Source organism: Hyla sarda, chromosome 9 (assembly GCF_029499605.1).
Source record: "Hyla sarda isolate aHylSar1 chromosome 9, aHylSar1.hap1, whole genome shotgun sequence".
Classification (NCBI taxonomy): Eukaryota; Metazoa; Chordata; class Amphibia; order Anura; family Hylidae; genus Hyla; species Hyla sarda.
The window spans coordinates 86466554-86483891 of record NC_079197.1 but is presented as its reverse complement, the minus strand read 5'-3'; the positions used below and the strand labels follow the sequence as shown (position 1 = coordinate 86483891).

Sequence of the window (17338 nt, the reverse complement as noted above, 5' to 3'; positions counted from 1 at the left end):
TCATTATGAAAAGCAGAATTACAATGAAATATGAAACCAATATATAGCTAAGTTAAGATCAAGCCTTTGGTGTTGATCCTGACCTAAACCTTGTTGGTGACCTAGCTCCTGTCTTTTCCTTAAAACTGTCAGCATGGTACTTGCAGCTCTTCTTATGTCTCTGACCCTTGATTTAATTCCTGACTTTGCTCACATTTTATCCTCTGGACTATTTCATCCTGACTTTTCTCATGGTGGCTCCATTCTTGACTACACTACTATGCCATCTGTGCTACCAATGTTAACTTGTGCCTATTCTTTGGTGGGCAACCCTGTTCTGTGGGTTCTGTTGCAGTATCCATTTACACTTGTGGGGTTTAAAGATAAAGAACAGAGGATTCTTTAGACTTTGCACCCCTCCCTCCGCCTCTTCCCCCCCTCCACGCTCTGTAAGCGCTTTTATTGCACATGTGCCGCTTCCTAGTTACACCCAGAAACGGCCTTAATGTAGCTCCATTACAGCAGTGGCCATCTTTGGGAGTGTACCCAGGAAGCGGCACATGCACAGTAGAAGCACTTACAGAGCAGGGAGGTGGGGGAGAGGCGGATGGAGGGAATGAATACTCATTACCTGGGCCGACGACACAGTGCCCGAGGCTCGGCTCATAACACCGCCCATGCCACTTGTGCCTCATTAGCATGTTTAGAAAAAAGAAGTAAATGGGCGAACACAGGGACGGATCCGGGCATGGTAGGTATCATTTTAATCAGCGTCACCTGCACTACCAGCCAGTACCACTGGTTACCCGCACTACCAGCCAGTACCACTTTGCTGACAGTTTTCCTTTCCATGATTGGAGGACTGTGGAGAAACTCCAGAAGATCCTTGTGACAGAAGAGACAGTAATAAAAAAAGAGACAACTTGCTAATATCTCTGAAAATAGAAAGATCTACAGGAAATAAACTTCACAATCAAAAGAGGGATTTTAGACAAGGCAAGACAAGCAAACACTCACTTGAGTGATCACTGGGATCCTGTGGTCCTAAAAATCACTACTAGTTGAAAGCACCTCTACCAGTGTAAAAGTGTCAACAGGAGATGTGTGGCTGACTACTGCAAGTGAATGGCCACACTTGCAGAAAGGTCAATTTTCTGCTGTTTACAGAGAATTGAAAAATGACTCAATTTTGTGCTAAGACTGTCTTGGATCCAATTCATCAAGCATATTCAGGAAAGATATACCGAAAAAGTGTTCGAAAACGTGGTCCTGAAACTTATGACAGGGGCCAATCACCCTTTTTCCTCTAAATATACGATACTGCATAGGGCCATGTTACAGCTATGCGAATACAGCTTTTTATACATTTCTGGAAGTTCTAGAAAGATCACAAGGAGCGTATGTATGTGAAAAAAATAACTAGAAATAAACATTAGCTAGATGAAGAGTACTACCCACAACACAAGGCTCAGTATAAAGGATATTTTTGTGTCCTCCTCTACAGCTGTTAGACAGCTGGCACCTCTGTTGGGTAGAGGCACACATTCAGTACACAGCAGAAATGTTGTAAACTGCCATATACTGACACCTATTAACTTTAAAGTGTGAACCAGAATCTAGCACTCCGCATTAAAAGTCTATCTTCTTTAGAATCTTAAAATTTTTACATGTAGCAGATATAAAATATTGCGATGGTTCTCAAACACTTTCCGGATTCCACACGTATTGGACCCTTTCGGTCCTTTGTCAAGCATAACATTAATAATAACACACACAATTTAAAAACACTTATGAACAGTCATTATGCTATGCACATGCTGGGCATGACTATTCAAACAGGCCACAGCAGAAGGTAAAGCGAACAATTTTATCAGATATAACATGTACATTGCAAAAATACAGTAGACCATATCATATGATACGAGCAATGCCCACCTTAACCCCTTAAGGACAAAGCAATTTTCATTTTTGCGTTTTTGATTTTCCTCCTTGCTTTCTAAAATCCGCAACTTTTTTATTTTTCCATAAACAGATCCATACTGGGGCTTGTTTTTTTTGCAAGAACAATTGTACATGGTAATGACACCATTAATTCTACCATAAAATGTACAGCGCAACCAAAAAGTATTATTTTGTGGGGGAATTGAAAAGAAAACCGCAATTTTGCAACCTTTGGAGGGCTTTGTTTTCACGCATGAACTAGTAGCTAGTAGCTTGCACATAACCAGTGTCTCTGAAGTGTCAATCGCAGAGCAAGGTGGCTCTGCTCTGCTCTGAGCTTTCATTTGACCAGAGCTAAACTGTAATTGATTGTAATGGGCAAAACCAGATAGTATTGGTTTCTGGCAGACTGATTAATGTAGGTCGTAGGGAGGCTTTATCATTGTGTAAATCACATAAGTACAGTTGTGCTCCAAATTTTGCATACTCTGGCAGACTTTTAAAATATTGGCACTGATTTGGCATTTAAAAATACACTGCTCAAAAAATAAAGTGAACACTTAGATAACACATTCTAGATCTGAATGAATGAACTAATCGTATGAAATACTTCCGTCTTTACATAGTTGAATGTGCTGACAACAAAATCACACAAAAATTATCAATGGAAATCAAATTTATCGACCCATGAAGGCCTGGATATGGAGTCCCACTCAAAATCAAAGTGGAAAACTACACTACAGGCTGATCCAACTTTCATGTAATGTCCTTAACCCCTTAAGCCCTATTAACCCTTTAGCCGCGCGCTCAGAGCTGAGCCGCGTGGCTAAAACCGAAAGTGAAAGCTGCCGGTTAACTCAGTGGGCTGTTCGGGATAGCCGCGGCGAAATCGCAGCATCCCTAACAGCTTACAGGACAGCGGGAGGGCCCCTACCTGCCTCCTCGCTGTCTGATCGCCGAATGACTGCTCAGTGCCTGAGACCCAGGCATGAGCAGTCAAGCGGCAGAATTGTCGATCACTGGTTTCCTATGAGAAACCAGTGATCAATGATAAAGATCAGTGTGTGCAGAGTTATAGGTTCCTATGGGAGCTATAACACTGCAAAAAAAAAGTGAAAAAAAAAGTGAATGAATATCATTTAACCCCTCCCCTATTAAAAGTTTGAATCACCTCCCTTTTCCCATAAAAAAAACACAGTGTAAATAAAAATAAACATATGTGGTATCACCGCGTGCGGAAATGTCCGAATTATAAAAATATATTATTAATTAAACCGCTCGGTCAATGGCGTGCGCGCAAAAAAATTCCAAAGTCCAAAATAGTGCATTTTTGGTCACTTTTTATATAATTTAAAAATTAATAAAAAGATCAATAAGATCAATAAGTCCTATCAATGCTAAAATGGTACCGTTAAAAACTTCAGATCACGGCGCAAAAAATGAGCCCTCATATCGCCCCATACACGGAAAAATAAAAAAGTTATAGGGGTCAGAAGATGACAATTTTTTACGTATTAATTTTCCTGCATGTAGTTATGATTTTTTCCAGAATTACGACAAAATCAAACCTATATAAGTAGGGTATCATTTTAATTGTATGGACCTACAGAATAAAGATAAGGTGTCATTTTTACCGAAAAATGTACTACGTAGAAATGGAAGCCCCCAAAAGTTACAAAATGGCGTTTTTTTTTTTCAATTTTGTCGCACAATGATTTTTTTTCCCGTTTCACCGTAGGTTTTTGGGCAAAATGACTGACGTCATTACAAAGTAGAATTGGTGGCGCAAAAAATAAGCAATCATATGGATTTTTAGGTGAAAAATTGAAAGAGTTATGATTTTTTAAAGGCCAGGAGCAAAAAACGAAAATGCAAAAACGGAAAAAACCCCGGTCCTTAAGGGGTTAAAACAAGTCAAAATGAGGCTCAGTAGTGTGTGTGGCCTCCACATGCCCGTATGACCTCCCTGCAAGGCCTGAGCATGCTCCTGATGAGGTGACACCAACTTCTGGACAGTCTGTGGTGCAACGTTGGTGGATGGAGCGAGACATGATGTCCCAGATGTGCTCAATCGGATTCAGGTCTGGGGAATCGGCGGGCCAGTCCATAGCATCAATGCCCTCCTCTTGCGGGATCTGCTGACACACTCCAGCCACATGAGGTCTAGCATTGTCTTACATTAGGAGGAACCCAGGGCCAACCGCACTAGCATATGGTCTCACGAGGGATCTGAGGATCTCATCTCGGTACCTAATGGCAGTCAGGCTACCTATGGCATGCACATGGAGGGCCGTGCGGCCCCCCAAAGAAATGTCACCCCACACCATTATTGACCCACCGCCAAACTGGTTATGCTGGAGGATGTTGCAGGGAGCAGAATGTTCTCCACAGCATCTCCAGTCACATCTGTCACATGTGCTCAGTGTGAACCTGCTTTCATCTGTGAAGAACACAGGTTGCCAGTGGCGAATTTGCCAATCTTGGTGTTCTCTGGCAAATGCCAAATGTCCTGCACAGTGTTGGGCTGTAAGCGCAACCCCCACCTGTGGACGTCGGGCCCTCCTACATCCTCATGGAGTCTGTTTCTGACCGTTTGAGGGGACACATGCACATTTGTGGCCTGCTGGAGGTTATTTTGCAGGGCTCTGTCAGTGCTCCTCCTGCTCCTCCTTGCACAAAGGCAGAGGTAGTGGTCCTGCTGCTGGGTTGTTGCTCACCTACGGTCTCCTCCATGTCTCCTGATGTACTGGTCTGTCTCCTGGTAGCGCCTCCATGCTCTGGACACTATGCTGACAGACACAGCAAACCTTCTTGCCTCAGCTCGCATTGATGTGCCATCCTTGATGAGCTGCACTACCTGAGCCACTTGTGTGGGTTGTAGACTCCGTCTCATGCTACCACTAGAGTGAAAGCACTGCCAGCATTCAAAAGTGACCAAAACATCAGCCAGGAAGCATAGGAACTGAGAAGAGGTCTGTGGTCATCACCTGCAGAACCACTCCTTTATTGGGGGTTTCTTGCTAATTGCCTATAATTTCCACCTGTTGTCTGTTTCATTTGCACAACAGCATGTACAATTGTCAATCAGTGTTGCTTCCTGAGTGGACAGTGTGATTTCACAGAAGTGTGATTGACTTGGAGTTACATTGTGTTGTTTAAGTGTTCCCTTAATTTTTTTGAGCAGTGTACACGCTGAACAAGAACACACAGTAACCCCCCGACCTACGATGGCCCCGACATATGATAAAATCGACATACGATGGCCTCTCAGAGGCCATCGCATGTCGATGTCAGCATCGACATACGATGCTTTTATATGTCGGGGCCATCGCATTAACTGCTATCCGACAGCGCAAAATGCTTAAGCTGCTGTCGGATAGCAGTTTAAGCATCCCTGGCAGGTTCGCCTACCTATTCCCGCTGCTCCGGATCCACTTTGCGATCCTCCGGTGTCTTGCGCATCTTCTCCACGCTTTCCGGCGTCGTTATTACGTCACTACGCACGCCGCGCCGGCGCAGCAGCGTAATAACGTCACCAGAAACCGAGGCCCGGACCCTGCAGAAGATGTGGAAGAAGCCGGAGGATCGCGAAGAAGACACCGGAGCAGCGGGACAGCATCGGGAGCCCCTGGGACAGCATCGGGAGCGGTGAGGACCTGGTCCGGAGCGGCGGGGACAGGTGAGTACAGCTTCCTATACTTTACATTGCACGGATCCCTCAACATACGATGGATTCGACAAACGATGGGTCGTTTGGAACGAATTACCATCGTATGTTAAGGGACCACTGTATGTTATTAATCTTAAAGGAGCACTACCGTGCTGACAACTTATCCCCTATCTAAAGGATGGGGGATAAGTTGCCTGATCGCACGTGGTCCCGCCGCTGAGGACCCCCGTGATCTCGCACGCAGCACCCCGCTCTCATCAGGCCCCGCTCTGGGTCTGATGACGGGACCGGTGATCGTGGCGTCACAGCTCCGCCCCCGTGTGATGTCACGCTCCGCCCCTCAATGCAAGTCTATGTCTCGCCCCCTGCGATACTCCGGCCCCGTGAACGGCAGTCATCAGACCCGGAGCGATGTTCGCTCCGAGGCCTGATGAGGCCTGAGATCGCGGGGGTCACCAGCGGTGGGACCCCGTGCGATCAGGCAACTTATCCTCTATCCTTTAGATAGGGGATAAGTTGTCAGCACGGTAGTACCCCTTTAACCTCTTCACTGTCAGATGGACCCTCTAGCAATAAAGACTCCCTTTGTTAAGTGCCTGGCAAATGCACAATAGCATAATCCTAACCTATACTAAGTGTATATATATTATGGTTGCTCATTGTTTTATTTTATGCCTGGCATCAAAATGTAAATGGTGTGAAAAATGCCACTTTTACTAATAGCACTATCCTCCATGCGAGAGTTGGTTTCATATTAAAATAAATATGTTACTTTATCTTAATAAATTACAATCACAATATAGAAGCAGTTATTCTATTACTCCCACAGATGTGCCACATCATCATGGATCTCACGCTGTTTCCACTGTTGCTTCTGTACAGCAAACCAAGTACAACCTGTCTCTATGTGCGAATACACTGCTCAAAAAAATAAAGGGAACACTTAAACAACACAATGTTACTCCAAGTCAATGACACTTCTGTGAAATCACACTGTCCACTCAGGAAGCAACACTGATTGACAATCAATTTCACATGCTGTTGTGCAAATGGAACAGACAACAGGCGGAAATTATAAGCAATAAGCAAGACACCGCCAATAAAGGAGTGGTTCTGCAGATGATGATCACAGACCACTTCTCAGTTCCTATGCTTCCTGGCTGATGTTTTGGTCACTTTTGAATGCTGGCGGTGCTTTCACTCTAGTGATAGCATGAGATGGAGTCTACAACCCACACAAGTGGCTCAGGTAGTGCAGCTCCTCCAGGATGGCACATCAATGCGAGCTGTGGCAAGAAGGTTTGCTGTGTCTGTCAGTGTAGTGTCCAGAGCATGGAGGCGCTACTAGGAGACAGGCCAGTACATCAAGAGATGTGGAGGAAGCCATAGGAGGGCAACAACCCAGCATCAGGACCGCTACCTCTGCCTTTGTGCATGGAGGAGCAGGAGGAGCACTGCCAGAGCCCTGCAAAATGACCTCCAGCAGGCCACAGATGTACATGTGTCTACCTAAACGGTCAGAAACAGACTCCATGAGGGTGATATGAGGGCCCGACGTCCACAGGTGGGGGTTGTGCTTACAGCCCAACACCATGCAGGACGTTTGGCATTTGCCAGAGAAGACCAAGATTGGCAAATTCGCCACTTGCATCCTGTGCTCTTTACAGATGAAAGCAAATTCACACTGAGCATGTGACAGACGTGACTGGAGATGCTGTGGAGAACGTTCTGCTGCCTGCAACATCCTCCAGCATGACCGGTTTGGCGATGGGTCAGTAATGGTGTGGGGTGACATTTCTTTGGGGGGCTGCACAGCCCTCCATGCGCTTGCCAGAGGTAGCCTGACTGCCATTAGGTACCGAGATGAGATCCTCAGACCCCTTGTGAGACCATATGCTGGTGCGGTTGGCCCTGGGTTCCTCCTAATGCAAGACAATGCCAGACCTCATGTGGCTGGAGTGTGTGAGCAGTTTTGGCAAGAGGAAGGCATTGAAGCTATGGATTGGCCCACCCGTTCCCCAGACCTGAATCCAATTGAGCACATCTGGGACATCATGTCTCGCTCCATTCACCAACGCCACCTCATCAGAAGCATTCCCAGGCATTGTAGGGAGGTCATACGGGCACGTGGAGGCCACACACACTACTGAGCCTCATATGTAGTTATGATTTTTTTCCATAAGTAAGACAAAATCAAACCTATATAAGTTGGGTATCATTTTAATCGTATGGACCTACAAAATAAAGATAAAGTGTCACTTTTACTGAATGCACTGCGTAGAAACGGAACCCCCAAAATTTGTTGCACAATTAATTTTTTTTCCATTTTGCCGTGGATTTTTTTGGTAAATTATTAATGTCACTGCAAAATAGAATTGGTGGCGCAAAAAATAAGCCATCATATGGAATTTTATGTGCAAAATTGAAAGGGTTATGATTTTTAAAAGGTAAGGAGGGAAAAATTTAAGTGTTTGATCGTGGGGAGCTGCCGCAGGAGACATCTCGGGGGTCCTGCTGCTGGGGACCCCTGCAATGTCTTCTGCTGCAGCCCTCCCCCTCGATCAAGGGGATATGATGTCCAGGGGCGGAGTGCCCCTTTAAGTCCAAAATGGGCTTGGTCCTCAAGGGGTTTAGTTGATTTGTTCATTTTTATTTGTTTTAGAAAGATTTTGTTTCAGTTATAGGGAGGACATGACGGTTCAGACACTTGAGTTAACAAGCCTTTCCCACAGATTGACATTTATCTGATGTATTTGTATGGCCTTACATAACAGGACTGTCACTGACAGCAAGCAGAGATCTTAGAAATGTTAAGAAACTAACAAAGTGCCTTATAAGAACTGTCTGCAACCAGACTGCACGTTCTCGTGTATATGTATATATAATCATCTGTAGTGGCGCTACCACATTAATCTCCGGCTGCTGTAAAACTACAACTGCCACCATGCCGGGCAGCCGATGGGAGTTATAGTTCCTCCACAGGCTGGAGACCACCGTGTACAGCCCGGTTTCCGTCTCTATGGTAACGCACTTGTGTACAGGAAGTTCACGGCGCTCAGAGTTGTCGCGAGCTTTGTTGTGGGTCGTGACGTGAGATCAGCTGACTTAGAGGAGGGCGGCAGGAAGATGGTGGGCGGGGTGACGGCGGGAGGGGTGTGGGGATGGAGGAGGTGAGAAGCCCGGGGCAGACGACCATGGAACACATCTCCACCCCAAAGGTGAGGGGCGCCGGGGCTGTCATGTCTAATGTGTCACCCACCCTGTGTGTATATGGGAAGTTCTGTATTCTGGGTGCTGTGTGGCAGGGGCACAGTGTAGGTGGGTAGTGTCACTGGAGGTGATGCCATTCAGTGCCCCTTTATAGTGTGACTTGTCATTGTGGGGCAGGCTGGCTGTGCCTCTCCTGTAAGTCATCTGCTTGTACTGTGGGTCCTCATAACTCACACATGACCACTCCTGTCCTTTATAAAAGTGTGCAGGTGCTGAGTGACAGGAACAGGTGATGTGATGGACGCCCCTGAAGATAACACATCACCACTCAATTTAGTTGCTGAACGGAGGAGACCAAGATGGACGAACCCTTTAACGTTTTTAGACTGTCTGCGGTTGTGTTTCCCAACCAAGGTGCCTCCATCTGTAGCAAAACTACAACTCCCAGCATGCCCGGACAGCCTTTGGCTGCTTACCTTTTAAAAATCATAACCCTTTCAATTTTGCACCTAAAAATCCATATGATGGCTTATTTTTTGCGCCACCAATTCTACTTTGTAACAACGTCAGTCATTTTACCCAAAAATCTACAGAGATACGGAAAAAAATAATAATTTTGTGACAAAATTTTAGAAAAAACACCATTTGGTAAATTTTGGTGGCTTCCATTTCTACGTAGTACATTTTTCGGTTAAAATGACACCTTATCTTTATTCTGTAGGTCCATACGATTTAAAATGATACCCTACTTATATAGGTTTGATTTTGTTGTACTTTTGGAAAAAATCATAACTACATGCAGGAAAATGTATACATTTAAAAGTGTCCTCTTCTGACCCCTATAACTTTTTTATTTTTCCACCTATGGGGTGGTATCAGGGATAATTTTTTTTGCGCCGTGATCTGAAGTTTTTATCGGTATAATTTTTTTTTTTTGATCGGACTTTTTGATCGCTTTTTATTCCTTTTTTTTAATGGTATGAAAAGTGACCAAAAATACGCTATTTTGGACTTTGGAATTTTTTGGCGCGTACGCCATTGACCGTGCAGTTTAATTTATGATATATTTTTATAGTTCGGACATTTACGCACGCGGCAATACCACATATGTTTATTTTTATTATGTTCATATATTTTCTTTATGGAATTTGGGAAAAGGAGGGTGATTTAAACTTTTAATAAGGAAGGGGTTAATGTGTGTGTTTTTAAACTTCATTCACACTTTTTTTTTTTTTTATTATACACTTTTAGTCCCCTTAGGGGACTTTTAGGAGGAATCATTTGATTCCTCATACAGATCAATGGGATTACATACAATCCCATTTATCAGTGTGCTCTGCGCTAGGTTGATTAAGCCTGGTCCTGCCAGGCTTTATCATTCTTTATCATTTGACAGCGGCGATCTAAAGGGTTAATAGCCGGCCACAGCGATCACCAAATGTCAGCTATTAACACCGGCCCTCAGCTATAGGAATCAGCTGGGGGCCGGCCAGTATGACGCGGGCTCGAGTCGATAGCCCGCGTCATACCCCGTTAACGGCCATTGGACGAGAAAAGACGTCCATTGTCGTTAACGGGTTAAAAGGACAGAACCACACAGGCCCAATCATAAGACTCCGAACTGTGAAATGACATACCCCAATGGAATCTGACGGACCCTATTAAGCTGGTTCCATCTTGGTGTCCATTCTTTTGATGAGAACAATAGTGCTGTGTACTGCACGATTCTTTCCATTTAATCTGACAGGGCTAACTGTTAAGTCTGAAAAGTGGCGCCATTGCCGATGGCAACATATTAGATTGCTTCTTTTACTTCCAGAGGCCTTTTCAAAAACTAAGCAAGCAATCTGATTGCTAGACAACCTTTCAGGCTTTACTCTGCACAGGTTTTGATACAATTTTTCTATGTATCTCTCTTCTTTTTAGGTTGTTGGCTATAAATAGAACAAATCCTAGAAAACAGGCAAGGATAAGTGTTTATGGAGTGGCCTTATTATTTTCCATTTCATGATTAAAAGCCTACCTGTAATTATATAAAAAAAATAAAAATTGTCAAGTTTTTTAATTTTTTTTTAAACGGTGCAGACCTCAACTGATCAGTAGTAAGAGGGATGGTTCTATGGACTAAGGTTATGAGGGCGTCCTGTTCTTATGACAGAGAGGCAGGAGAGAACACTTTGTAAGTGTATGTTAATACTACCAAATCTCTGGGAGGCGTTCTGATCAGGGAGCAGTGCTGAGCTTGTCTGTGTCTCTGCTGCAGTCTGAGATTTAGGACCCCAGCATGAGTCTGAAAGCTATAAAAAAAATAAAATAAAAAAAATAAAAAATAAATAAGGCTTGTGGTCAGGACTGGTAGGGAGACCCCTTGTGGTCATTTTTTTTCAAAGTGAAAAATTAAATAGAAAGAAGCATATTTTTTTAATAACATGCTATTGGAAAGTTATTCTGCATACATTAATCTATAATATATCAAAAGTTTTTTTTCTTTATGAAAGGTACCCTTTAACCCCTTAAGGACACATGACGTACTGGAACGTCATGTGTCCACTCCCGATCTATCTCCCGGGTCATAGCGGGTCGGGCCCGGCCTCTAACAATGGCCGGGACCCATGGCTAATAGCGCGCGGCATTGATCGCTGTGCCGCGCAATATTAAAGTTGAACGCCGTGTCTAAAGTGAAACCAAAAGCATGCCGGCTAGCTCAGTGGGCTGTTCGGGATAGCCGCGGCGAAATCGAGGCATCCCGAACAGCTTACAGGACAGCGGGAGGGCCCCTACCTGCCTCCTCGCTGTCCGATTGCCGAATGACTGCTCAGTGCCTGAGATCCAGGCATGAGCAGTCATGGGGCAGAATCATCGATCACTGGTTTCTTATGAGAAACCACTGATCAATGATGATCAGTATGTGCAGTGTTATAGGTCCCTATGGGAGCTATAACACTGCAAAAAAAAAGTGGAAAAAAAAAAGTGAATAAACATCATTTAACCCCTTCCCTATTAAAAGTTTGAATCACCCCCCTTTTCCCATAAAAAAAAAAACAGTGTAAATCGCGAAATCGCAGCATCCCGAACAGCTGACAGGACAGCAGGAGGGCCCCTACCTGCCTCCTCGCTGTCCGATCGCCGAATGACTGCTCAGTGCCTGAGATCCAGGCATGAGCAGTCATGGGGCAGAATCGTCGATCACTGGTTTCCTATGATAAAGATCAGTGTGTGCAGTGTTAAAGGTCCCTATGGGACCTATAACACTGCAAAAAAAAAAGTGAATGAATATCATTTAACTCCTCCTCTATTAAAAGTTTGAATCACCCCCCTTTTCCCATAAAAAAAAAAAAACACCGTGTAAATAAAAATAAAAATAAACATATATGGTATCACCGCGTGTGGAAATGTCCGAATTATAAAAATATATCATTAATTAAACCACTCGGTCAATGGCGTGCGCGCAAAAAAATTCCAAAGTCCAAAATAGTGCATTTTTGGTCACTTTTTCTATCATTTAAAAATAAGTCCTATCAATGTAAAAATGGTACCGTTAAAAACTTCAGATCACAGCGCAAAAAATTAGCCCTCATTCTGCCCCATACACGGAAAAATAAAAAAGTTATAGGGGTCAGAAATGACAATTTTAAACGTATTAATTTTCCTGCATGTAGTTATGATTTTTTCCAGAAGTACGACAAAATCAAACCTATATAAGTAGGGTATCATTTTAACCGTATGGACCTACAGAATAATGATAAGGTGTCATTTTTACCGAAATATGCACTGCCTAGAAACGGAAGCCCCCAAAAGTTACAAAATGGCGGGTTTTTTTTTCGATTTTGTCGCACAATGATTTTTTTTTCCGTTTCGCCGTGCATTTTTGGGTAAAATGACTAATATCACTGCAAAGTAGAATTGGCGACGCAAAAAATAAGCCATAATATGGATTTTTAGGTGGAAAATTGAAAGGGTTATGATTTTTAAAAGGTAAAGAGGAAAAAACGAAAGTGGAAAAACCCTGAGTCCTTAAGGGGTTAAGGGGTTAAAGGACACCATCTTTACTGCCATTGCAAAAAATGATAGCGATCTAGCCATGGTTATTCTCTATGCTTACTGAGCACTTACTGTATGCTTATTGAGCACTCAGACCTTGACTGACAACAATTTTTGATATTTTTTTTATTTTATTATGACAAGTACACTTAGAGGGGAAAAATGCCCAATATGTGCTATGAATGGTCTGCAATGTCTGTATCCAGTGCTTCTCCTTTACTGTCTTCCTCTTTTTGTTAGGTGGAGAATGTTAAGTTATTAGACAGATACACAAACAAGAGGCCTGCCAACGGCACCTTATACCTCACTGCCACCCACCTCATCTACGTTGATGCTGCTGCCGGTGTACGCAAGGAAACCTGGGTATGTATATAGACTGAAAGAAATGGGAAACTGCAATAACTCTTATCTCCTTACACAATTGGTGTTTTTAAATTGTTACTTCTCTACCCAGCCTTAAGATGGGGCACAGAGAGATGCAGCTCTATGCTAGGCAGTTGGGTTGCCCAATGGGTACAATGCTCAGCAGGTTTCATGCACAGCTTCTGTTCTAATTGATAGGAACCATATATGAAACTTACGGGACATTGTGCGGTTTCCTAGCAGTTGTTCTGTATCCAATCTGAAAATTTAATGGGAGAACAACGTCGAAGGAAAGGCTGTGAACCATTTTCTATTAAAGGGTAGGGTCACGTGTATTGCATGGTATTTCACCCTGCAGGAAATCCTCTGCGGATTCTTCTATGAGCAGACACACATGGACCAGAGTGATGCTGTTTATGCAAGGGTGGGGGGAGTAGCCATTTTGAAACCCACTTTGAGGCTTGTTTATGCTGGATAATGGTTTTGTCAGGGAGAGCCATATTTTGTTATTGTTTAAATGAATAGTCTGTTTTTAATGAGAATCTGTCAACAGTCTTGTCCCATCAAAACTGATGACAGCGCTTTACAGGGGAAAGAGAGGTGAGTGTAATGATACCTTCAAGAAAAGTGTTGTTTTGTGTCCTGGCCATCACTATAGTAAGGCTAGGTTCACACTGCAGAACTTCCGAGTGTAATTCCACACATTGGGGGAGATTTATCAAGACCTGTGCAGAGGAAAACTTACCCAGTTGCCCATAGCAACCAATCAGCTTGCTTCTTTCATTTTTCACAGGTCTTCATAAAAATGAAAGAAGCGAGCTGATTGGTTGCTATGGGCAACTGGGAAAGTTTTCCTCTGCACAGGTTTTGATAAATCTCCCCCATTGTGCTCAAAAATTCTGGGGCAGCAGAATACTGTCAGTGGGATTTTAAAGAATGGTCTTGGTCATTCTTTAGGTGGAATTACCCCCCTTCTCCATGTATCTCTATGGGAGAGCCGGAGATACCAAAACACATATCTCCGGATCTCCCGTAGAGATACATGGAGGGAGCATGTCAGCCGCCACTTTGTACAAGTTGTGTCGTGTAGGAGATTGTGTATCCTTTGGATAGGGGATAATTGTCCTTTGATAAAAATAAAAAATGGGTCTGTTCACACATACAGCAAAAAGGGTCTATTCACAGGTACAGCATCAAACATGCGCAGGATTTGAAGCTGTCTTCACTGTGTTTAGTTTACATTTAAATCTACAACATCAAAGATCCACAGGTTACTTACTGTACATGTGAATACACCCTCAAAAAAATATTCTATTAAAGTCACTCAATTGGACTATTCCTAGAACTGCTTAGTTTGTACTGCATGTAAAATATATCTGTTTGTTTTAGAATTTTACATTGATGTGTGTACTTATGGGTGAATGGGTGTTCACATTGTGACAGTGTGGCAAGGAAAGGGTGTATTTCCTTTGCTGAGCCTGGAGGAACCTCCACCTGGGGTCTAATCAATGAGGCAGCAGAGAGGGGAAGTATGTTTAAAAGGAAGTCAGACAGTGTAGTCTGAGCTCTCCCCAGAAGACAGCAAGGTGGCTTTGGGTGGAGGCAGGGGTCCTGGTGAGGAACACACAGCCCGAGCTGTGAGTGGCCCCAAGTGTGGACGAGACACACAGCAAGAGGTTACAAACGCTGTATGTGAACAGTGAGTCGAAGGTAGCAGGAGGCATACGTTTACCTGGCTGGGAAAAGCCCACCAGTTGATAGTCAGGGCATGCTGGATTGTTTAGTTAGTGACTAGACGGTCTAGGGTTTTGTTTGTTCCTGTCTTATGTTTTTATTTATCCTGCAACCTGTCTAATAAAGCTGGTGAGGGACCAGACTTGCATAAAGAACTGTTGTTTGCCTACTGATTGAAGTTGAAACATGTCCTGTGGCGGTGTCAATGATGATCCCAGAGCTATCCCCAGGGTGAAATCCTTACAACATGTTCAAGTTTTAAATTGCAAATATTGAATACAGTCAGAAACATATTATATATGGAGGAGACATATAAAGAAAATCTTCTCTTTTTATATCCATTCCAGGCTTTGTATTTAGTAGTTGCAAGTAAAAACCTGAACTATGTCAGAATATTCTACTCTCAAATAGAACCTCAAACTGATACAAAATGAAATGATTATAAATAAAATAAAGCAGCAGCAACAATCCCAGTATTACTCATCCTGATCCTGCACGTCACATACTGAAATGAACATCAAGCCTCTGCATGTAGCAGATGCTTCTTATTGAGCTCTGTTATGCAACAGGCACTGCTGCTCCAGTACTTCAGGCTGTGCGGGAAATACATTACATAATACATTGGCATTATATCTGACTGGGTGCCTCCCTTGCTGGCTGTATATGGCTTTATAGTTATTGTTATCAGCAGCATTTAGGGGAGGTGTTGTAGATTTTGGCACAGTTCACAACACAGTACAGCACCCAATTCACATGCAATGTAAAATAACACAAATAGCACATGTATATACAGTACAGAAACATAGGTGTGAACCTCCTTTTCAGTCATCTTATTTATATACCCCTAGCTTTTGAATACGGACATAAGACTGGTTTCCATTTGCTGTTTCTTAGATTGCTCACCACCACATTTCCTCTGTTGAGAAGCAGCCTCTTGGCACGACCGGATGTCCACTGATCATTCACTGCAAAAATTTTCGAGTGGTTCATTTTGTCATCCTGCGGGAGCGAGACTGTCACGAGGTGTACACTTCACTGCTCAAACTTTCACAACCAGGTACTTTCTCTATATCTCTGCACCTGTACATGCAATGAGCTGTGGATGGGGGTGTAAGTGTACTTTGAAAAAGCTTCCATGTTCAGTATATGTTATGTGTTTTCTAATTTTGTCATTTAAAGGGGTACTCCGCTGGAAAACAAAAATTCTTAAATCAACCAGTGCCAGAAAGTTAAACAGATTTGTAAATTACTTCTGTAAAAAAATCTTAATCCTTCCAGTACTTATCAGCTGCTGTATACTACAAAGGAAGTTCTTTTCTTTTTAAATTTCCTTTCTGTCTGACCACAGTGCTCCCTGCTGACATCTCTGTTCATTTTAGGAACTGTCCAGAGTAGAAGCAAATCCCCTTAGCAAACATCTCCTGCTCTGGACAGTTCCTGACACGGACAGAGGTGTCAGCAGAGAGCACTGTGGTAGAATACAGCAGCTAATAAGTACTGGAAGGATTAAGATTTTTTTAATAGAAGTAATTTACAAATCTGTTTAACTTTCTGGCACCAATTGATTTAAAAGAAAATGTTTTCCAGTGGAGTACCCCTTTAACTATGCAATGCCTGACTATCAGATCTTCTGGATTATTGGATATATAATTGTGAAGGCTTCTCATGTGTGGTACTCGTCAGTCCTTTACTGTCAGCGTCACTGCCCTAGGATAGGGGTTAACAATCTAATCCAGTGTTTCCCAACCAGGGCCCCTCCAGCTGTTGCAAAACTACAACTCCCAGCATGCTCGGACAGCCAAAGGCAAGTTGTAGTTTTGCACCAGCTGGAGAGACCCTGGTTGGGAAACACTTATCTAATCAATGGAAATCTGACCATTGGGACCTGCCGAACAATGAAAACAGAGATAAAATTTCTTCTGAAGTGAATTGAGTGCACCGCATATGTGTAACCAGCACTCCATTCATTCTTTATGGGCTGCCAAATATATTAAAATTTCAGGGACAATGTTACTTTTTTGTAACCTGTCCGTTGAAGAAACCGATGTGGAAAGATTGCAATCTATAGCTTCTCAGTTAGCCAATAAAGGTATCATTGCTACTCCACTTATCTCCTATATTTCTAAGGCTAACACGGTACCAACACTTGTCCTGCTTTTCATTTTTGGGATCAGTAGGACCATTCCCTTCCCACCAACTTGTAGTACACTGCTCAAAAAAATAAAGAGAACAATTAAAGGGCTACTCTGGTGGAAAACTTCTGTCCATTTTAGGAACTGTCCAGAGCAGCATATGTTTGCTATGGGGATTTTCTCCTACTCAGGACAGTTCTTAAAATGGACAGAGATGTCAGCAGAGAGCACTGTGCTCGTGATTCAGCACAGAGCTCTTTGTTTCAAA

The 17338-nt window shown here is 43.2% G+C and overlaps 1 protein-coding gene across 4 annotated transcripts in view; it reads left to right on the top strand.

The window, feature by feature from the left end:
* The first annotated feature begins 8673 nt into the window (after window positions 1-8673).
* Window positions 8674-17338, top strand: part of MTMR8 (myotubularin related protein 8) — a 59880-nt gene continuing 51215 nt past the window's right edge. For all 4 annotated transcript variants that reach the window (XM_056541517.1, XM_056541516.1, XM_056541518.1 and 1 more), the window contains exons 1-3: window positions 8674-8808; window positions 13082-13204; window positions 15833-15995. In XM_056541517.1, coding sequence (XP_056397492.1) covers window positions 8752-8808; window positions 13082-13204; window positions 15833-15995 — 343 coding nt within the window. In that variant the 5' untranslated portion in view covers window positions 8674-8751. The remainder of the gene's footprint in view (window positions 8809-13081; window positions 13205-15832; window positions 15996-17338) is intronic.